General features: G+C 36.1%; 1 protein-coding gene across 11 annotated transcripts in view; it reads right to left on the bottom strand.

Annotated features, from left to right (window-relative positions):
• Nucleotides 1–24459, bottom strand: part of rufy3 (RUN and FYVE domain containing 3) — a 125270-nt gene extending 100811 nt beyond the window's left edge. For 3 of the 11 annotated variants that reach the window (XM_039758550.1, XM_039758551.1, XM_039758553.1), the window contains exon 1: nt 24182–24458. In XM_039758550.1, coding sequence (XP_039614484.1) covers nt 24182–24419 — 238 coding nt within the window. In that variant the 5' untranslated portion in view covers nt 24420–24458. Of the gene's footprint in view, nt 1–9870; nt 10508–24181 lie in introns of those variants that run through there. The other 8 variants (XM_039758556.1, XM_039758555.1, XM_039758558.1 and 5 more) reach the window with 8 other exon arrangements.

Genomic DNA, 24459 nt, shown 5'->3' with positions numbered 1-24459 from the left:
CTCTTTGCGGCTCGTGATGATTTCAAGTTTAAATAAGACCATCGATAAACATGGCATGTCAAAGGTAACAAATGTTAAAGAAAACAAAAAAAAAACACTTTGGGATAACAATTTTATTGTCTCACCGATTTCAGCATTTATCTTACAGTCTTTTTGTTTCATCTTTGACATGCGGCATTTAAAAAAAATACACTCCTAGTTATTTTAATCTGGATCCTATTCTGAGAACTGTGTTGTCAAAACCATTGCTATTGCAAGCTCACATATGAAATGTACTGTTTTCAAAAGGAAAATCAGCGGTTTTCCTTACCATTATCTATTGTGAAGTTATATCCGACATACAGTATCTAAGCAGCAATATTTGGGCAGCGAGACAGTGGCAGAATGATGCACTTGGCCAAGCATGCACTTCATTTTACTGTGTCCACCATGCGCGACAATAAATCTGAAATTGAGTGATTACACTGCAATTATTTTATCAGTGCATAGCCATGCACAATACAAATCAACAACCACTACTTTAAAAAGTAAAAAAAAAAAGCAAATGCACCAATGGAGCAGAGCCAAATCAAGATTGAACAGAATGAAATGTGATTTTTTTTCTGTATATTCTTAATGTGATAAAAGGAGAATAGGATGGTTCTTTTGAGTGAGTAAAAGTAATTACTGTTACTGTTGTTGGTAGACATTTATTCAAACTAACGGTATACCGAGAGAATACTAAATTTAGCCATTAATGTTAATGGGGACTAGAGAATTTTTCCAGAAGTTTTTAGTTTATATAAAAAAAATAAATTAAAAAAAAAAAATCACCTTTGCATCATTACCAAACAACCTAATTTGGTAATGGCCTGCTACAATATTTTCACACCAACACCACCAAGGACTGTATGTAGCATATTAAACAGTACGCAGCTCAATAAATGAATATTAGCCCCTGGTTAAAAAATACCAATATTGTATACAGAAAACTACTTAGTTACAAAGTACTTCTAAAAAATCTAATTACAGCACTATAATTTTGGCCCAATGACTTAAAAAATTTCCCAGTTAAAACTGGGTAAAACAGTGAGTGAACAAATAAGTAATTATTTTCTTGCATGTAGCAAATTCTTTTACAATAAAATTTCTCTCTCAGAAATCCATTAAAATTATTTCTGGTTACATATACTAAGTATGATTGACTGTATTTACTTTATAATCAGAAAATTATAAATAGTTAAGAGTGCACTTACCTGCAGGGGAATGGGGTGGTACAGTGAGTCAGGCACCATTGTGGCACAAGAATACTGTTCAGCAAGGGTTCACCTGGAGCATATACGAGGCTCAAAGACCTACATGTCTCCGCATGCCCCTGGGTAAAATGGGAATATCATCCGCCACTATTAAGCAGAGAGCTGGAACGATTGCCAGCATATTAAGAAAGGGTGGGACAGTTGAGAAAGCAATTAGTAAGTGGATGAGACGAACAGGCACACACAGAATACTCAATGTATAATTACAGTGTTTTCCTACCAGATGATGCATATTGCATACCCAGCATTGTAATGTATAATTCAAATGGAGGAGGAAGATAGTCTATGGGGAATGAACGGAAACTATAAAAAGCCACAGCAGACAGTAGAGGTCGTGTTTTGCCTGTTGTTCATTTAGCAGCAGATAACAAAGAGCATGCTTTCGGATTAGACCTCTGAATTAATAAGAGTAGTGGAAGTGGTTGTTGGGAGAAAGGTAGTGAGCTGATCGTTTGTTCTTTTTGTGGAATACCTTCCTGGAGTTTTAACTTAATTGTTATTGGTAGAAAAACGCTTAATTTTGATTTTCCTTTAATTACTTATTGCATATCATCTTGGAGTGCAGTTGTAAATAGGGTAAAAAGTTACTTATTTTTTCAATTTCAAATTTTTCTTCTGTATCACTGCTTATTGACTATGACTGAAAGAATTTTATTACACTGATCTTTGACCTTTGCTGCAATAAAGGGATAGCTTTTTTGCATCCTATTTCTTGTCTCACTACAGGCTTATAGTCGGTCATGGATTACAAGATGCCTAGGGTATTAATCTGTGCGTAAGATCAAATCACACTGGATATCACAGTACTAAAGGAGGATGGGAAAAATATATGCAGTAAGAAAGAGCAAAATGAACCTGTATTTTCTGTAAAACAATGACTCACAATTGTGTGTCAGGCAACTAGGGAGATAATTTTGTTATATTAGCTGTAAATAAAGAAAAACAGTTTTCTGAAATGGGCAAAATCTGTGAAGACAGCACAAATAAAATATGAAAAAAATGTCTCTGTACCATTTCATTAAAGGAAAATGCACTATAAAATGCACTATATACAAAAAAAAAACACCACTTTAAATCTTGTATTAAATCAGTGCATCTTCGGACCAAATGATTGCTTATGGAGATTTATTTGCATACAACTCCTAACCCTTGTAATGATCTGCTAATGATACTTGTTCTATGTTTCTACTGTATGTGCGCATTTCGGTAAGTGACTTCCTAAGAACAGGAGATCATGGCCTAAAAATGTGTTTATTTTACATTACTTTATCAAAGCACACCTATAAAGGGGTTGCATTTTAAAGTCACATATGTGATATTTTTTCCCTAATGACACAGAGAAATACAGTTGTTTAATGACCAGAAGATGACAGTCAATAAAACTTACACACAATTGGTAAGACACCATCTGTTTTCAACTGTTTGGCAAAAACTAAAAAGTAAAAACCACAGGCACTTCATGTTTATGCCTATATTTTTCCCATTAATGTTTAATTTCCCAGGAGCAATCCAAGACCTTTGACTCAGGCTTAAATCAAAAACGACACTCTTGGGTTTTAAATTTTTCATCAGCATTGGCTTTCACCCATTAATGGCTTCATTAAAAAAGTAAACACCATAAAATACATTTGTACTTTCTTCAATGTAAATACAACTCTTAAAATGCACAAAATATTTCAGTTAATAATTCAGGAGTGATTTGTAATAAGTCACTAACAATTCAGCAAAAAGAATAACAATAGCTAATTTTTTCCTTTCTCCCAATATAAATGGAAACCCTAGGCAATTATAAACTCTTCACCATCTGTTCACAGTTTAATTTCAATTTTTCTAAGATTAAAATATCACGGTACTCCTTTTTTTGTAAATATACTTAGAAATGTATTTCTCCCATGCTTAGAAAAAAAAAAATACAAATATTATTTACAAGTTCCCAAAATTCTTTTTACTTAAAACAATAGTTATTCTTTTCAATGAACAGTTTATTTTTAATTCACAGGTAACTTATATTAAAAGCAAATAGGCAATTATTTCATTTTTTACATTTATGGTGATTTCATAACTTTTTTGAAATTTTTTTCTTCAAGAACATAATGCAAAAACAAAACAAGTAATTATATGATCGGCCAGTTGTACTTGAATATGCACAAACCCCTTAATAGCAAAAAATACATTTTTCTTTAACCACAATTAATTTATGTGTACCCCATGATTTTATATCTTATTTAGTCACATAACCATTATTTTATATTTTATTTAGTAACATATAACCACAAAAATTGTAGTTAAAAGAATTTTTTTTTTGCTTTCTAGTGCATGTATAACTAAAGTAAACAAATCATTTTACTTTAAAAAAAAAAAAAAAAAAGTATACATTTTATTTTTTACTTTTTAGTTTGAGTATTTTGCAAATGATGTTTCTTTAAATCACATTTCATAAACGGGAAGCTTCTTTAAAAGTATTACATAATACATCTTTGCAGAATTTTTTGAATACTAAAAAGAATTATACTTTGGTCTCGATTTTTCTGTTCGGCTCTTATGGGATTACTGCTCGGTTGCTGTGAAAAAAAAAAAAAATATCGACAACAGAACAGCAAGCTTACAACAATACTTCATCACTGTGATCAAGACGACTCCTTTGCAAGAGTAAACAAGTAAAGTCGGCACGCGTATTTACCCACTCCACTCACTGGAAGGGGAAAGTGGAGGCAATCTGATATATCTCTCACTTGTATGCTCCTATATCCCACTATATACCGTTGTGTGTGTGTTAATTGTAATCACATAACCACCGATTATGGCAAAATTTGTTACATAATTGCATCGTTTTCATGGATTATTATATCGATATTGTTATCGATACTAAAACATGTATGCAAAATTCAAAGAAATTCGCTTCACCTAAAGTGGGTTTAAAATCAGTTGCAATATTTGACCCAGATAAACAAACAGACTGAGGAGTCAAGTTAATAAAAATCATTTAATACAGAGATTAAACAAAATAGTTGGTGTAAATAACGCACAGAACATATCCCCATTTTAAGACAGAAGAGTTCACAAATTCGCCAATGCTTTTCAATAGGGGATTTTCAAATTTTAAAACTGTGTACTGTGTAATCTTTTCAAGATATTTAAACAAAAATTTAATTGTCTCAACAAAAACTTAAATGAATACCTAAAGAATGTGGAAATTGTAGGCAACAGCCAGGTTTGATCAGTAATAAATGTCATTGTGGTCAGTGTATTTATAAAGGTAAGCACTCTTATTCTTCCACTAGCAAAATACCCTCGCTTCGTAGCTGCGAAGTACTGCCTTAAAATTTTTATTAAGAAGAAGAAGAAGAATTAAACCTTTTTAAACTGAGGGAAAATATACCAGTAATTATTTGTTAAGGATCTCTTTTTATACCACATTGTGAGTTCAGCCCACCGGTTGTAATATGACCAAGCTGTGTGCTGAGCTTACTCTTGAGCATGCAACGTACAGTTGGCCAGGTGAACAGTAATCTTGTTTCAATTCTCACAGGTTGGATTGCTGCTGTCATAATCGGTTTGAGTTTCATGGTTTGTTTCAATCACGACGGTATTTGTAGGACTTGTGCTGAAGAGACATTCGGCATCTGTCAAGCGTTGTAAGTATATAACCGGTTTCACTGATAACTTCGCATCCAGCTTTTGAGAGTTTAAACATTCATAAACATCAAAGTGTCCACTACTGAAATCGTCACCTGTGAATCTAAGATCTTTAAGAGGCATTGGCGGTTGTCGAAAGGTGTAAAATATTTGGCCATTTCGGTACACTTGAAAGCGACAACTGAACAATTCACAGGCAGCCATCAACTCACATGCAGAACCATAGGTGAAGGGCTTAAGCATTTCACTCTTATAGTGCTCCTGTGTAGTATAATTATCTCCTGTACCATCATCAGTCCACACCTTGAACCTGTCCCAGTAATTCAATACATAAGACACAATGTTCCTCCGGATATCAAGAGTGAGCCTGATATGGCTGTGCAATATGTAACACGGAGAATGGAAAAGGTAGGTGCCATCTCCGGGCATGGAAACCACTCGGTAAGTGACAGTTCTTTGATCGATGGTGATCACCTCGATAGACATGTTAATGGGGAATACGGTTGGAATGATAAAGGAAATGGGTACCTGAACAATGTAAAGTAAGTCTAAAATACCTACACAATAACTATAATCGTAATAAATAAACAATAAAACAGAGGAGAAGCCGTGGATTAAATAAAAAGGCTGTAGTTATCAGTCTTTTGAGCCTGCCAAATTTCAGCCTTCTACTTACACGGGAAGATGGAGAATTAGCGACGTTGGAAAGTTCAATATGGTGGCCGACAGTGGCGTCATACCACCGAAATAAGTACTGTGGACTCGGACCAGGACACACACAGACGGACATCTTATGTTCACCCAACACGCGTTTATTTTCCACACTATTTACAATAATAATGTCAGTGCACGTTCCAGTGCCTCTTGCACCGTTCCCCCAAAGTCCAGGCCTCACAGTTTCTTGTGCCTTTCTCCTGGCCGCCTCCAGTCCCCTCTCTAGCTCCGTCCTCTTTCACCCAACTTCCGCCGTCGACTGAAGGGAGACGGCCCCTTAAATAGGAACCCGGATTGGCTCCAGCTGCTTCCTGGCACCTCCGTAGCCACACCCCAGTGTGGCGGAAGTGCCGGCTGCGCACCCGGAAGCCGTCCGGGTGTCCCCTGTCGTCTTCCCCCCAGCACTTCCTGGTGTGGTGGAAGTGCTGGGCTCCAGGAATATTCAGGCACCGGGGCTCTGGCTGGCGGTGGCCACGGGTCCCTATGGGGCTGGGCTTCCAAGCCCTTTACCCGTGGCCCCCAACATAACCAGTACAAGCCCTCCTCCGGTCCTCCTGGGCGTCCCGGCCGGGCTCCAGCCCCGGCTGGATGCCACAGTACATACATTGGTTTTGGTTAGCGCAGAGAAGCCACCTACCAAATTTCGTGATGATGGGGTCAGCCTTCTATCTACATGGGAAGTTGGAAAATTAGTGACCTTGGAAAGTTCAATATGGCGGGCGACAGTGGTATCATACCATCGAAATAAGTACGTACATCAGTTTCGGTTAGTGCAGGGAAGCCGCCTACCAAATTTTGGGAAGATGGGGCCATAAATAAGAAAGTTCAACATGGCGGACGTTGTCGACCGTTATGACCGTTACGTGTAGAATTTCGAAATGAAACCTGCTTAACTTTTGTAAGTAAACTGTAAGGAATAAGCCTGCCAAATTTCAATGAGTTTGCAGTTTCAATGAGTTTGTGCCAAACACCACCCTGACCATCTCATCTTCCTCTGCATAAGCACAGTCCTTCACACGTGAATATTTAGCGGCAGTGTTTGTATTGGATTGCCGCTGATGGACGGCCTTATATGGGCAGGCACTAAATTACAAACGCTAGTGGCAGCCTGTCTATGAACTTAATTTAATATAAACACGGTTCACGCCGTGCTTTGTTTCCGCATATGCATCATTTGCTTCATAATGTTTTTCTGCCTTCTCAATTGTGAAATGGCGTTTTGTGCTCATCGCTGGAGTTCTTCCTTGTTCTCTACGTACTTACGTAGGAGGCGTGATGATGTCACACGAAACTCCACCCCCCGCGGCCATCTCCAACTCAAGACTCCATTACATTATATGGGGAAAAAATAGCTTCCAGTTATGACCCTTATGCGTAGAATTTCGAAATGAAACCTGCCCAACTTTTGTAAGTAAGCTGTAAGGAATAAGCCTGCCAAATTTCAGCCTTCTACCTACACGGGAAGTTGGAGAATTAGTGAGTGAGTCAGTGAGTCAGTGGGTGAGTGAGTGAGTGAGTGAGACAGTGAGGGCTTTGTCTTTTATTAGTATAGATATACATATATTTCTATTGTGTTACATTACTTGTTTTTCATGTTGTGGTTATTATCTTTACGGCTCTATGGCTGTACTGTAAGTGGAACTACCTTTCCGCAATATATTTTCAACAATAAACGTGGTCCGATCTTGAAGTTAACATACCCAGATAGATATTTTCTGCAAAAATTAATGGCCCAGGATGCCTACCAAAAGGTTTTCCAACCTTACTAAACAAAGAAATGTAGTTGAGCTTATTAGGGTTTAAAAGTATTATGGCAATGATGTTTCTATGCCGGGGAAGCAAAACTATGGCTACGTTTCAGTGCCGTGAAAAGAAAAAAAAAAAAATGTGAAAATACCATTTCTTAAATGACTACTTAAATTTGCATATTTCTGGAGCATAATATATACCTCTGTGCTGTTTATTATAAACAGCTTTCTTAGTAAAAATTCTACAATGATGCCTTTTAACACTCTTATCTAATTTATCTGAAAACTTTCTCAACAGTGTATCCCGACATACCAGACGAACAGGGTGACACTTAAAACAATAACTGTAAGCCCTGTATTTAGTCCGTTATACATTGGATGTTCAAAACAGAGAAGACAATCTGTGGATTGCATAAAAAGCTATGATGGTCCTGTTAAAATCTTCTGTTATCTATAGAAAAATGAAAATCCACAGAGAATTCTGAACGTTGAGACTATATTTAGGGTACATCACTACTTTATCTGTTATTGAAAGTTTCTCATTGCTGAACAAACTCAGACTGGTATTAGGCACAGCTTACACAACTACAGATTCAAGGCGAGTTACCTTTGGCTGTAAGTCCCACTTCTCCCTTGGAGGATGAAGAGCATTGGGTTCCCACTTGGAAACAACATGGACCATTTCAGACTGCATATAGCAGAATGCGTATACAGGAAATTAGACTGCCCAATAATAGACATTTGCCTATTTTTAGTTTGACAAGATGATGATCAACCAACCACACACCTGCTATCTCTCAAGAATTCCTAAAGCAATGCATTTCAGAATAGATATTGAGTTTAACGCATACCATGTTTCCCTAGAGTAAAAGCTGCACCATGACAAACTGTATGTGCCAAAGAGCACAACTCAGGGCCTGCATGACGCCTAGCTACAAGGCATAGCTGTCTGTATTGGCAATGATAGGTGTTTATCCTGATCAAACCATTATATCAGCCAAAAATTCAGCAGCAATAAATCTTCCTTAATTATAGTTTTGTAATCATTCTGTATATTGTTTTCTAAATAAATGAGACCACTGTTCCTAGGTGCAGCCAATTTTGTCACAAAGCATACATATATATTTTAAAATATGAACAATGTGTTTATGTTTAGAAAAAAAAGAATGAAAAAGTCTTTGCTTATAAAACACACAGTTTAATAAACAATTCATTTTAAAATATTACATTTAAATATGTAGAATAATAAAAAGAGTAAATCAATATTTATATTTGTATCTTTGATAAGGTTATAAATAACCTGCAAAGGATTATTTATATGTTAATATACTTTGTAGTAGATTAAATATTGCAGGATAAACATGACACATACATCCATAACAACAAGTTAATCAATGAGAGTCTAACAAACAAACATGCTTTTCTCAGAAAACATTAAGAGATGAAATTAAAATAAATGTATTTACTTAAGCAACAATTTTCTTTGTTACGTATGCCATTATTGCAATTATAAATGTAATGGTCGATTATCATTTTACTGGATTGTATATGATTTTTATCCAATTATTATATAACCAAAAGAATCTGGGAATCCTTACATTTATTATCACCATAAAATAATGAAACAAAAAAGCACTTTCTTTAAATTTTCTTATCTATTGCCTTCCATTTCTCAGCACATTGAGACAGCAACATAAGGTAAATTCAGACCCCTGGGATTTCCAAGAAGCATGCACTCTTTGCCCGCAGTAGGCCAGAGACATTGATGCAGTTTTTTTCTTCTTCTAGCTACATGATTTCTGATGTGTATTTAATTAATATTGGAATGACAAAGATAAGAACAATTGTGACAAAATATTTCCTTTCTTGATATATAAACAGTGTAAACTAAAATAACCTTCTCAAACCCACTCCAATTCAAGGTACCGAAACCTATCCTGACAGTGTAGGCCATGAGGCAATATAAGCTATGCCTTCTAAATGATGTAATTTTATATTAAATGTATGTGTTTTTTTATTTTAATAAATCATCAACTGTGTAATAAATAATACAATATAGACTATTGAAGAAATAAAATTTACTGTTAACAATTCAATGCACTCAACAAAATGAAGATTAACGAGTGACACATTTATTTACACCTCTTCTGAAGAATGTCCAAGGTCTATTTGCAAAAAGACATTAGAAAAAACAGTTTACAGATGTATATGTATTAAGTGTACTCAACTCAGCAGAATGCTACTATTATAGAGCTGGTATGCCATAAATCAATTTTGCATTTGATGCACAACACTACATGCTACTTAAGGCTGTTATAAGATAACATACTGCAGATCTCTCTCAGGACTTAAGAATTGTATTTATTTTAAGGTACAAAACAAAACTGAAGGTGAAAATAAAGAAAAATACCACTATTCACTTCACAACAAAAGAAGATTTTTTTCTTTACTCAAGCAATATACTTTGCAAAACATACCTTCATGTGCTGGCTCTGGGTCTGGTGTAAGGGAAATGTCATTTAGTTCCCGCAAGCAAAGCCATTCTCCATCCACAGAAACCCGAAAGTTGCAAAGGTAAATAGTCTCCCTGGCAGCCTGTGTGATCTTGTCTGTTGTGGGGGTTGGGGCATCGCTCTGAGGCGTGAGATCAGACATGATGACTCAGCTGGTACAATAACAAAAAATTTAAAAAGCAGTGTTCCAACCAGCTGGGAAAGAAAAAGTAGGATGTAGCAAACTGTGGCTACACCTACTTTTAATAGTAATAAAATGTAAAAGATTATATGATGATATTTTCCGCTAAAAGTCAAAAGTGCAAAAGAAATTTATCTCCAGTCTTCCTTTCTCTTTAATCAATCCTTCTGTTTTTCCCATCCACAGAATGAATAGGAGTAAGAATAAAAAGAAAGAAAAAACAAAAAAAAAATTCACACTCCGATACCACAAAAGAAGTCACTCGGCTTTCTCAATGCACCTGCCACACTGAGACTCAGTCCTATAAATTGCAGAGGGAGGAAAAATCTGTAGTGCTGCTGAAATCACAACCTTCCTTTCTTCTGGTGAGCCTGAATCATACTAATTGGATTGGCTGTGCGCAGAATACTGGGTGTAGACCAAAATGGCCGGCTAATGAACTGTGCTGAAGATACAACATCACGTGAGCAGATGGTCTAAGCATAAACAATTCCCAAGATGCTTTACTGATGCTGAAGCAGGGACGCTGAGCTCAATTTGCTTTAATAGTAAATCATTAGTCAAAGCTAAGCATCTGCTTCAAAGTCAAATAAAAATAATATGTAGAATTTTCCCTTTGTGTCTGCAGTGTTCATAAGGAAAGACCGTATTATTATCTCAGTGTGATGAACAAAATCATAACTTTGGCCTGCAGGCATGTGACAATCAACAATTTAAAATTGAGACTTTATTTTAGCCTGGGCATCTTGATCTATTGCATAGTAAAAGCATTTAAAGGCCTAGGAACAGATGCAGTAAGAAATTATTTCTTACCGGTAAATCTTTAATTTCTAATTCACTATATTTAATTCATTTGTAAATTTTATATTTTAACATACAGAAATACTAGGGTGTTGTACCATGTAATCAGTTTACATCTTGCATGAAAAAGGGGCCTAAGTTGCCTCGAAAGCTTGCATATTGCAATCATTTTAGTCAATAAAAGGTGTCATTTTGCGTGCCTTCCTCACAACATACACAAAAAAATAGAACAACCTTTTTGAAAATGTTAAGAATATATTTTGCAAGGCAAACAAGACGCAAGTATTAAACAATCACCCCAATTTCTATTCCAAAAGGACTGAAATAAAATATGGTCTAAGACAATGAATTATTAAACTGTGTGTCAGAGAAATGCAAAAAAAAAAAAAATTAAAAACTGTCCCTTGTTAAAAGCTGCAGAGGATCTTCTACCAGTTTGTAATGGCTAGTGTACTGTTTAATGATGTGGTCTGTTGGGGAGTAACATCAGATAAGAGAATGCCAGATGCCTGAATAAACTAAACCTTGCTTTATTACAGGACTGTTTCAAATGTCACTACAATTACAGAAAGGAGGGATAATGGCAAAAATCAGAAATCATCATAGCTAAACCTGTATAGGCTTTCAAAGGGGTTGATATCCTGGAGTAACCTTGGCTACCAGTTCATTCTATCACATTGAACCAAGAAGTGTGACTGGGGTTCTTTTTTGTTCACAGCCATCAGATTGTATAATTCTTCCTTCCATCATTTCTATTTTCAACCTGACAGCTGTAACAAATGCATTGGCTTTGGGATATTTATATAGGGGAATTTGGTATATTGTGTATATTTGTGTGTAGTGTGCAGAATATTAGATTGCAGTTTCATTTTAATCTTTTGCATTATGTCCATGTGAAATTCACCGACTATATTATACATTTTGTTTTCAAATTGGGTGCCGCAGGCCCAGCGAGGGTGATATTATTTAAAAAATAAACAAAACAAACAAATAAATAAATAAAAATAAATGCCAATTTTAAGCAGTTTGTTTAAATTGCCCACTTTTAAGTAAACAAATAGGCAACTGAAAATGTCCTTCAGTTGTTGCCTAAAAGTACTCATCTATTAGTGTAGTTATAGACAAAAGCAGTGCTCCTCAACCTGTGTGTGACACAAACAGCTGTAAATCAGGAGGTATGCAAGCTAAAAGGATAAAAAGTGGAACTTAATAGGACTGATGGTTACACGGACGTTGAAGTCACATTTCTGTGTTCACCAATGGGTTGATTACATAGTGCTCCTGCTGCAAGACTTGCTTTTTGTGTTATTAATATTAATCAACAGCACAAAACTATTGTTTCAGACTGAGTTGACAATGTTTGGTACACTTTATCCTTCCTTTAAAAATAAATACATGAATAAGCTGAAGTTAGAAGCAGAACTGTGCTTAAAAGTTATTAAAACTAAAGCCAAACATCGACAATAATCCACATTAATAAAAAGTCTCGATGAGTCTGTCTGGCATCCGTCTGGTTGCTGTCTCAGTTATTCTAAGAGATTGTGCTAATAATGTCTGTGATGCACTAATTTTACAAATCCCATAACAAATGTAATATATAAGAAAAATAAGCACTGCAGGGTGTACTGCACTTAACACTCAGATCTATGTTAATTACTTTGATTTCAACCAGTCTTTGATGGGTGGCACAGCTAACGACCCTAAACAGCAAATACACAACCTTTACAGTTAACTTTGAACTATTTTGTTTTGACCCCGAGTACTCATACAAAACTGTATAAATATAGATAACTTAAAAAATATGGAAGTTTTAGGCTATTTTTAATTTCTTATTAAACCATGCTACTGTTCTTATATTAAAAACTAATTCTGTAATGAAATATTTGATGTGCATAAGAAAAAGACATACAAAAACCACAAACAAGCTATATAAACACCTGTTAAAATTTTCCAAATGCAACAGTAAGGAGAGGTGTGGGAAAAATACAGGGTGTCCCACTCGGGAGTACAACTTTAAAAATGCGAATTACTCTGCAACGCGTGCATGTATCATCATGCAACAAGGTTCAAAATATTCCTTATTTAATGAAGAATTGATTCTGTGTCATAAAGAGGCGGGCACTATAGTAGGCGCCGCTACAGCAGCCCCAAATGTGACAGCGGCCAGGCTGCGCCAGACACCAACCCTGCAGAGTGGCGAAAGCAAGCATGCAGCATACCGTACCACAAAGAGTGTTCATTGTGAAGACCTACTGGGTCACCGGGTCAGCAAAACAGTGTCAGAGGGAATATTTGAAGAAATTTGGCAAATTTGAAATTGTTGCCATTGACAGTGACATGTTGCAGAGGACATTCTCAAATATGGAGCGTCGCGTTTCCTTGTGCGTGAACGTTGGGGGAGGACATTTTCATCACCTTTTTTTCCACTAAATACAGGTATGTTCAGTTCTTACCGCTTGCCTTTACGTTCACGCGTTCGCAAGTAATTCGCATTTTTAAAGTTGTACTCCCGAGTGGGACACCCTGTATTTAAAAATTTGGAGGTGGTATTCAAGAAAAGAAAAAAAAAAAAAAGGCAGAAGACCCCTTGCTTATATTTAATCCATTTGTCAACAGTCCATAGTAACTGATACCCAAGATTGTGCTCCATTTCTTCTCATTCAGTTTATATTAGTGGTGGCCTTGATCAGATGGCACAACATTTTGGAAGGCCCTGACATAAACCTTTGGAACCCCTGACTTAAGCTAATCTATTAATGATGGCTGAGAAAGACAATACTGATGATGGTCGCTTTTGATGTAAAACTCTCCCAGCAGGTTCAAAGGACAAAACTGATAATACATGTAAACTTTGCGTGGGCAAATTTAAATAAATATCACAGTTGGAAAAAGCCCTTGGCTTATCACGTAAGAGCAAAATATGCATGATGCCGCAGTTAAAATCTGTAATGTTAGGCAGCAAATTCTGCAACAGAATGCAATCCATGAATGTGAAATTTGACTTATGTCCAAAATTAAACAATATTAAAAACATTAAATTAACACCATTTATTATAAAATGGAATGCATCAGATTGCAGACCTTTAAATACAGAAAGTATTGGTTAAACGTGATTAAAAAAGTAACATTTTGCAATGTCACACACGTGCGCATGGGAGGCAGCTAAAGGGCTTGAGTGATGGCAGTTCTGAGACAGGCCGGGCTGTGGGAGAGTGCACTGACTCTTTTCCTCACTTCCCTGTAGACCATCCCTGGGAGACTCCACCTGGCTCTCGTGACATCACTTCCGGGACTGAACCAATGGAGACAGAACCAACAGACGCCGGCCCCCCTGATGTCACGTCCGGGCCTGATCCAATGAGTGACGAACACGTGCCTGATTCCCATGACCTCACTTCCTGTCTTCCCCTTTAAAAGCCAGCCCCTTTTCCCCTTACCCTCAGTCTTGTCTTGGACTCGTTTGTATGCACATCAGTGCTGTTGTTGGTGAAAGAAACGATTTTGCAGCCAGGATACCAAATATACGGGTGGCTGCCCCAAAACTTCTTCGAGTATGTCTCAGTTTTGTGACAGCAATTATACATTTTAACAGTTTGACAGCCCTTATATTTTATGTTTATATTATATACTGTATATATAAAACTGTATATACAACTGTATGTATGTAGGAGGGGTCTAAAAACTGGTAGTTTAGATGGCCAATACTAGTTTTTAATTCCAGACAACTAACTGCAGACTCAAAGCCAGGTGTACTACCTGATTTTTCAGATCTTTAGTCTATACCATAATTTTCCTAATTAAAAACATACTAACAAAATGAAAAGACTCATTTTTTAATTACAATTCTCATTCTTTAACACAATATGAAGTACTGGCTGCTGCATACTTTAAGTTTAAAAAAATAAAAGGACAGCACAAGGTGAACTGTTCTACCACTGCCTCAATAGCAGTTACTATTGTAAAGAATAATTACAAGCAGCATTATAACAACTATATATATTTTCACACACACACTTGAGTGATAAAGGTGGGGTTCGGAGGGTGTTGGTCATAAAGTCTTATTTATTATGTGCATGCTCTCCTTTTCAAGCCTGCAAATGCTGGGTTCATGTCCAAATGTCTGTTAATGGAATTTTCATTGGACAACCATATTTCAGCCAGTTCTCTGGCACTTTTAGTATTAGCCTTGAATTTTACTTGCCCTGAGTCCCATTTAAAAGTTTCTCTGGTTGAACATATAAAATGTAAATATACATGTACTTATAGATTTACTCATTTAAAATCTTTAATTGCACTCCACCTTTTTTGCTGTTAAAATATAGATTTACTAGAAGAGTGTTTTTCAATATATCAGCGAGATATTTGTAATTCTGGAGGTGTAATTATACATATGGGTTACCATTTCAATTATGTAGTGCTTGTTTCTTACTAAAACATAATATGACACACATAAGTAAATAGTAAACAATACATTTTTTTTAAAGCCACAAATGTATCAAATGTTCATAAGTTGTTTATCAAGACACAAGACTAACATGCTTAACAGGTTTATAAGTAAAAAAAAATACATTTTGCTATTAATCTAACATGCCTATTGTTTACTGAACAGTAATTTCAAATTCTTCTTTATCTTTTCTTTTTCCAATTAAAAATGAAAGCTGCTGCACTTAAAACAATCTTGCTGTCCAAACTGAAACAGGGTCCATTTTAATTTGAAGAACATAATAAAAAGATCTGCATTCAATAAAGTAGTTTTTCTTGCCGTTTAGACTGGCACCCAATCGATAAGAGCAACCCTATGTTTTCTCCTTAGCAATGTTCTTTTACTGGACCACTCTTCCCTTCCGGTTATGGTTACAAGCAAAAGACTATTTGCTTTTTAAATGCTTTCTGCAAAAACTGCAATATGCTTCTGTTAGATCTCTACTGTACCAATTCTCTCTCATTTACTCATTGTGAATCTTTCTTTTAAACCTAATGCTATTGAAGCTCTTGGCTATAAAAATGTGAAGGACATTCAGTAATATTGAGAAGTATAACGAAATAAGTCATGTCCAGGCGTGGATGGCCAACACTATTCTTTAAGTACACTATTAAGAAATCCAATGTTGTATTCAGCTATAATCCATTTATGAACTCTCTTATTCCCTTTTTTCTTCACACCCAGGGAGAGTGGCAATCTCCATTTTATATATGCTGGGAAACTAACATTCTATTTGAATGTTAGGAAATGAAACCCTGGACTTTCCACTTTTTAATGCTTCATGTGATATTAAACTAAAAGGAAACAGGTACTTATTCTAACCACAATATCATACCCTTATAAAAATGCAAATGCCAAACAGAACTCATTTAGGTCTTACAGTCTCTTGAAGTATTTGAATTAGACACATATATTATGGAGGATTTTGTGGTCTTTAAGGGGATTGTAAGGAAAACAAGTGGCACAGAAACAGGGATTTAACTTGGCACAAGACCATTCTGAACTTTTAAAATGGAGCACTGCAAAATATGTTATTTCTTTGAAAGTATACAGCAGCATGTGGATTACGTTTACTTCTTAACTTAATATTTTAGGTTCAGATTGCATGTTTTTTATCCATACAATATTTTAAAATATTTCTTTGCATATCAAATTGTTAAATCAATGTGTTCTTAAGAATAAACTGAATATGAGAACAAAATTTCACATACTTTAAATACATAGTAAATACATAATATGTAAACAACAAAAATGTGTTCATATTGAGCTACTAATATTTACTGACTGATGGAACTTGTACAACAAACCATTCCCCATTAAGTTGATTATTGTATAATGGTATATAAACATAATATGCTCCAGTTAGGGTGCCAAGATCTCTTGAGGGCCATCTTAACTAAATTAAGTTGTACAAAATATCATATAACTACAGTAGAAGAGAAGGCTATCTAATGGAGTAAAAAAAACTCAAGATATACTTTCAGCATGGAGAATGATGTACCAAGGCAAGTTCACTATGGCAATTAGAGAGTAACAATAATAATGTGCATCTGAATGATGTTGGTATGAGCACTATTTCTTACTCAGGTAGAGTATTCATATTATATTATTTTTGAGTCAAAATCAAATTTCCAAATTTGACCAAATTTCCTAACTCACTTATTGTGTCAGTGTTGCAGCCAGCTGGAGCTTATCTAAGCAAGCATTGTGTGCAAGGCAGGATCAATCTCTAGACAGGCTGCCAGTTTAATTAATATTATTATGACTAATAAAATCAAGTGACTAATGTTTAATTGCTAGTAAATAGGAAATACTGAAATGCACTGCACTGCTGTACTAAGCAAGTTTTACGTAGTAAAGTAAAGTTCTGGCTCAAATGGGTGGATGTCTGCCTATGCAAAAGTAGCATTTCAGGAACATACTAAAATTGGAATGTGAACCAGCCACAGAGTTCAAAAGCTATGCCTAACTTCCATAAATTTCAGCAAGATTTTGAATTTATGATCTGCCTCTTCTCCCCATTTATTGGTTAGGTATTCTTCCTTCAATTCAAAACCTCTGTGAACTATGTTTCCAGCTTCACTGACTTTCCAGGAGTATGTGTAACAATATTTCAACAAAAAAATTTATGCACTTAGTATGTTTTGAAAATACGACTGGATAACTGACACGTTATCCATGAGATCCATGAGATTGGACAGGTTTCACACTGTTTGCAGTTATAAAGCATTGGTCATGACTAGTTCGCTTTATATTAAAAGTCTCTCTGAGATCAAAAATTTCAGTCATCACTACAAAACACATGGGGTAAGTAACATATATTAAAATATAATTTTTGGGTGGAGTGTTCCTTTAAGTTTTGTGTTCTGTAGTGCCTTTAAGTGATCTAATGGAAGCATACAATCACTGTAGGGTTGTCATGATACTAAAATTGATACTAAAATTCCAAAATCTGATATGATACTAAGCATTGAAACTTGATATGATTTTCGATACCCAGTACAGTATAGCATGTCTCTCAATAAAAAATTATTTAAATAAATTGCAATTTTGTATGCATTCAATTCTGTTACATTGATGAAAACAAATATAGTTACTAAAGAAGTAGAATTAAATGCTACAAATCATTAAATGGTTATTGAATAAGTATTACCATCTTTAGACAACAGTTTACATAAATTATTAAAACAAATATTAAATAAACATTAAAACATTAATCACATTAAATAAACATTAGAATAAAAAGAATATTAATGTGGTCTTTTTTAAACAATTGTTTGTTAAACTAATACACAAACAGGCCACTAACACACATTAAGGGTTTGCATAAATGCAAACAGTGCATGGTAGACTTTTTTTGCAACTTTTCTGAGAGAACAACTAGCATGCCAACATGCTCTTCCATGAGATATGCTACAAATAAAAACTATGATGCACTAAATACACGCTCTGAAGCACAGCTGAACGTATATGAGCAAACTGAGAGGTTGTGCCACTGTTAATGCAATTGAGCACTAGTAACTTATGTTACAGAGTAAATGCGGTGAAATATAGTTATGGCAGCACACTTAGTGGGGTTAAAAATTGATGAAGCAATGGAGCTCTAGTGCAGAATAATCAACAAAGAATAAAACCGTCTCAGAAGTAAAAAATAATTGAAGACCCCCATCTTGATGTGTTAAACGTTTACGGACTATAAAAAACATTTCATCCTGTGGAAAAAATAAATGAACATCCTCAGTCTGAACACAACAGTTCACAGGTTTATACTTATTAATATTTCCATCAATTACAAATAAGATACTGCTCGAAATTCACGTGTCTCAGTCCAAGTGTTTGACTAAATTGGTTAGCTCTTTTAGTTGGTATCGTTCTGTAGCAAATTTTGCATACAGGCTTGCACACATCTTATAATTTTCTGCCCCCATAAAGTTGAAGTATTTCCTGATGTCATATCGGCTGCCCAATTTGCCAAAAAAAATATGCTGGTGAATGCTCTGACAGTGATGATGGCTCACTGCCTTGTCTCGTGTGACTTTGTAAAAACAATACTTGTCCTTTATTTCCGGCCCCAGGCGTGGTTAAATCTCTTTCTCTCAGGACGTATAACGTTGTGAAGGGGGGCAGCTGCTGTCGATCATTTTAAAGCCTGTACAGCCGATGTCCTTTTTGCCACTTTGTGTCTCTGCTGCTCGCATTGTGATCGCTTCTCCGTGATCATAAACATACACCTGACCGAATTGTGTTTTCTTTGAAATTAAACTTGTTGTTGCTTTAACTGTTGTGGGATCACAGATTCTCATAGCGTATGGTCCATTATTGTGTAAATCTACGTTCTGTGCATTGAATGATGCAAAGGCAAAAAGACTGTTTTCTGCTCTTTGCCTTTTATTCCTGACCTCGCTTTGTCCTGCTATTTTTTCAATTACATCTGGTCCTGATGATTAATTTCCTATTGTTTTTGCTAATGCGATCTTTACTATCTGTTTTTTGATACTGTAGCGACTTAATAAAGCGTCACAAAAGTTTTACTTGAACAATCGCCGACTAACCCCAAACACAACTTTCTAGCACCCTCTCCAACCCCTCATCCCCCGGGTCTCACCCTCCCCACCGCATCAATCAATACCCCGCTATCAGTCTTCCGTGCTGTACTCCACTCTCCCTCAATCGGACCTAACATTCACTTAAAACAAAAAAGGCTTCAACCTGGCTGGGACACTACAATACTTTCGAATTTTACCGCTTTCATATACTTTACCTTTCTCTGCACGTGTATTGTGCCATTGTTTGTTTGAGCCTTTCGAATTCCACTGCTTTCATAATCTCTTATCCGCCTTTTTTTCTCTCCAACGCTTTTGGGTCTCATTTCTCCACGCTGCTCTTTCTTCTTTGCTTAGCAATTGACGTTTCATCTAGAATGTATTGTCCTTATCTACATATATAATTCACTAACGGCACGCAAGACAGAGACCCACGCCCGCCAACTCTAAGACCATGGGATACGCACAACAGAGCCCCGCCCGCCATCTCTAATCCTACTTCCGTGTCCACCGTCGCTCTCGATCAAACAGCAATAATTAGCAAACCAACAAAGATAACTGGCAGTAACAGTGCAAAATTCACAGTTGGTATGCCAGTTTGAAAAGATAAGTTTTGAGGGTCATTTTAAAATGTGTTATTGAATCGAGCTGATGTATATGAGAGAGAAGAGAATTCCCAAGTTCAGGAGCACTATGAGAGATGCTCGAGCTCCCATAGCACAGAGTTTGATGTGTGGTACAGAAAGTACAGCTGCAGATGAAAATCAGATTGAGCGAGTGTCAGTCTGTAGGAAATCAGTGAGGTTGTGGAGAGCTTTAAATGTTAAGTATTTAGTATTGTATTCTGTAGTTAACAGGGAGCCAGTAAAGTTGAGAGAGAATAGGTGTAGTATGTTCAGTGGATTTAGAACAGCAGGTTATTATCCTGGCAGCAGAATTTTGAATAAATTGTAAGCGGTGGATACGTTTTTGTGGGATAGAATACCATTACAGTAATCTATACGTGAGGTGACTCAGGCATTAACCAGTACTTTAGTACTGTGTTGCATAAGAACAGGACGAAGTCTAGAAATGTTTTGGAGATGGATGAAAGCAGTCCGAGAAATGTTACTTATACGGGAGGAATTATTTAATAATAATTATTATTATTATTTAATAATTGCCATTATTAGTGCATAAATGGATATAAATAATTGCATGTAAACAATTCACCAAAATCTGTTGTATGTAAACAATACTGTTTAAAATGTTATTTTTTCATCTGAAAACCCAGTTTCCACGTCTACCTGTATTAGTTTAAATGGCACTTTTACCACTCGCAACAGGGTGGACGCGCTGACTTTTCGTGTCGACTGGGCAACACAGTGAATGCGGCATCTATCTATATATGTCTATGTTTTCTGTAGCCTGCTACAGGAAGGTACGCTCTCGACCATTGGCATTGGTTTCGCTTCTTGCTATTTTCATTATACTGTGACAATGGTTTTCTAAGCCTTTGTTATACTAAATTCCGTTCTCACCGTTTTCCGTTCCTATTCTTACACCGCCGTATGCTATGGCGGGCTTCGGCTAGTACACTTTATACGTGCTGAGAACACAGGATCTGTGTGTGCAACTTGCCTTTACACAATGGAGTGTTTTGCTGGCCATGCTCTTACTTAAAATTGTTTGAGTCTCGCAGGTCTTTTAAGTGTCTTCCGAAAACTTCCGAGAAGATCACGTCTTGTCGCCCTGCTTTTCCTTTCCAGAAAGAGAGACAATCATGTAGTAGAAATACAGCAACAGTACCTGCATAAACATTCTCTGTCAGGTGTAGTTCTACATGTCACTTTATGTAATTTGTGGGATAATAAATTTTTCATGACCTTTTTTTAAGCTTAAAGGCGAGCATTACTGAAACAAGCATTTACCACTTTTATCTATAATTAAGATAGATCCGAGGAATTCAATTGCTAGTTTGCTGAATTTTAATGGAAAAACACCCTCACACATTCATATTAAAACTCCAACACAATAAATTATAATAATGTCCACAGATGTGGACGATGAATAATTTCCATGTATATTGTACAAGGTAATTTTCTTAAGAGCACATAATGGCAATAAAATAACTCTGTAATAGCATACTTTTTACTACACAAGCCATTTTAACATTTTTTTTTTTTTGTATTTACTTATCGGCTGTTTGGTAAAGGATTTGCCTTAAAAGACCTTTAATTAGCCAACAAATTACTTGTAAACACATTTTACTTATCCATTTTTTTTCCTTGCAGCACTGGGCACAAGGTAAAATCAAGTCAAGGACTAATAATGCCAGTCTACAGTGAGGCCCACTCTCTCATATGGGGTCAATTTAACATCTTCAATTAACCCAACACACACATCTCTGTCTCTGACACAGGGAAAATTTGAAACCACAATAAGACAAGGGCACACTAAAGTTCAAAACTAAAACCATAAGCTAGTAGTGCTAAATACTGTGCACCTTGAAATGTTTACTTTTACTGTACTAGTTTGAAAGGGTATTTTTGATAAATTCACTTACAAGAATGGACCACTTATGCCTAGTATTTTAAAAGTTTAATATAAGTAAAGAACTTTGGATAATTAAAAGCCATCTCATCATCTGAAACTGCTTCTCTTAGTGACAGCCACAGCAACATGCAAGTGCAGAATTGTTTAGATTTTTTCTCTTTATACATAAACTGTCTGTTTGGAACTAAAAGCTGATCTGGACAGGACTTCTCTAAGAGGTTGGAATAGATACTATGATCAACTACATTAAAATATTTAGTGATTCTGCTCACTAGATAATGTGCTATATAACACATTAACCGCATTTTTATTTGTGGATTTTAACATAACACACTGTTACAATAGCAAGGCCTTTTCCAGAAAGATTATACTCTATTGAAAATGCTAACAAAGTGAAGTGGTGGTTTAGCCTTGAAGAGGCTCAGGAACAGCTCAGGAGATATTTTTAAACCAGTACGTGTTCTGTAGTTCAACATAAATGCCGGCTGGATAGTTATTACACTTTATACATTCAACCGACGCTATGAATTCCCAATAATCCATTTGAGGAATGGGAGGACCTCAGCTTATCCGTGCAGCACTGGGCATAAAGAAGGAATAAACAAAGGATGGAATGCCAGTCCAGTACATTCAGACTTGTTTATACAGTACTTTTCATGCAGTACAGCATTATGACATATTATGTTCATAAAGACTACTAACAAAAACTTTAAAATCACTTCGGTTTTTTTGTCTCCAGCCTTCTGACTCACTAATGGAAGAAAACCCCCAAATATGATATACCATTTGAATCATCTTCATGTCTAGTTACGCAAGACTTCAAGCTTGGTGGAACCCCCTGGGTTTGTCCCTCTTGTCCCAAAAACTCATTTTTTAGGCCATTTTTCAACCAAATTTGTTGCAAGATATTACACCCTTATGCTAAAGAAAAAACCAATAGGCATCTTCAGCAAAAATGATGAGAAAAACTTGGAAGTTGTGTGTGCCACATCAACTGACCCCGGGGGGTTCACCCCCTAATGGGATATGGAGATGTCAAGGTTACTCCTTTTCTCAAAATGTGGAAAAAAGGAGATTGGTAATAGAGGCATGTGGAGTATTATTTTATACTGTTTTGAGTTTGTTGATCACAAATACAATATATTTGATACTTGAGTCTTTATTGGTGGTCCTAGTCCTCTATGAGCCACTTCAGAAAGGTTAAGGTTATTGATTAAAAGGGTTATTTTTAATCCTTTACCAGAAATCTAGCCCTCTAACCCACTGAGAGTTAAAAAAAATACAAATTTCTATTACAGACGAGAATATTTACACTTTAAACATTTTAATTGATGCACAAGTTTTAAAATGTGACGCATTTATTCGTTTATTATGTATCTCTACCTCATGAAGTAAATCTTTAGATTTCTTATGAAAAATCTGAATTAGTTTGGCTAACGGTTATTCAGACTTTTTCAAAGTGTTTAAATACACAAAGCAAAGCGAAATGATAATAATGTCTATTATAGTGAATATGTAGTAAATGCCCAGCCATGATGTGTGAAAACGGTTCAACAGAAATTGATGACAGCACATCACACCTAGCATCAAACGGAAAACACAGAGGCTTCTGATCAAAATAACACTTAAAATATTGTTGACACTGACTAAAAAAAAAAAAACAAAACGAAAAAAAACCCAGCAGGTAACATAATGAAATACTCTGCGATCTGTGCCGTTGACGTTAAAATAACTCGAGTCAGTGGAAAACGGAACTTGCATATCAGTAAACTTGCAACAGGTACTTCATATAAGTGCGGCACTGAATACGCCCAACCCCTCACCTGAACGCTAATAATCTTAAAATCGCCAGTGTCAAAAGCTATCAAAAGAATATATTATAGTAAATCACTACTATTTCGAAAATCGCGTAACTTCCCTTTTTCTTAGGGGGCTTTCCCATTAGATAACTTCAGCATTAACTCCCAATCGCGGGTCTTCATCGACCACTTGGGTACCCGTGTAAGCGCGCGGACACACTCGTCGTCACGGACACGCGCGCGTCTCTCAAGTACAAACAACTGGCTGTCACTTTAAATCCCGACTATGTCAGCACAACGTCGAGTGCCAACGCACATCTTGAAACTTGACAAACAACAGTAAATCGAGTCCTCTGTGCAAGTACTTTCGCAAAGCTGAACAGCGCAAATGTGCACAATCCGCAAAGACAAGTGTTATTAAGTTTCTCCTTACTTTTCGGTGGGTCTTTTTTAACTTGCTCATTTCTACATTCCAGCGTTACTTCCTCCGAAGACGTCCTATTAAAATATATCACAGAGATTGGTGATAAAGAGTCGTCCCTGGGTGAATTCAGACGTCCATTTATATCATTTTGCACCGGAATTCTTTTATCAGTACCCAAGTCTGCACTTTCTGAAACTTGCGTATCCGTCTCGTTTCCTGGTAACACTCTGCTCCTTAGCTCCGCCATCTTCAGTAAGCTCTCTCATGTGATGCGCTTCTAACTGCAA

Source organism: Polypterus senegalus, chromosome 7 (assembly GCF_016835505.1).
Source record: "Polypterus senegalus isolate Bchr_013 chromosome 7, ASM1683550v1, whole genome shotgun sequence".
In the NCBI taxonomy this organism is placed as follows: domain Eukaryota; kingdom Metazoa; phylum Chordata; class Cladistia; order Polypteriformes; family Polypteridae; genus Polypterus; species Polypterus senegalus.
This window is presented reverse-complemented; position numbering and strand designations above follow the sequence as displayed.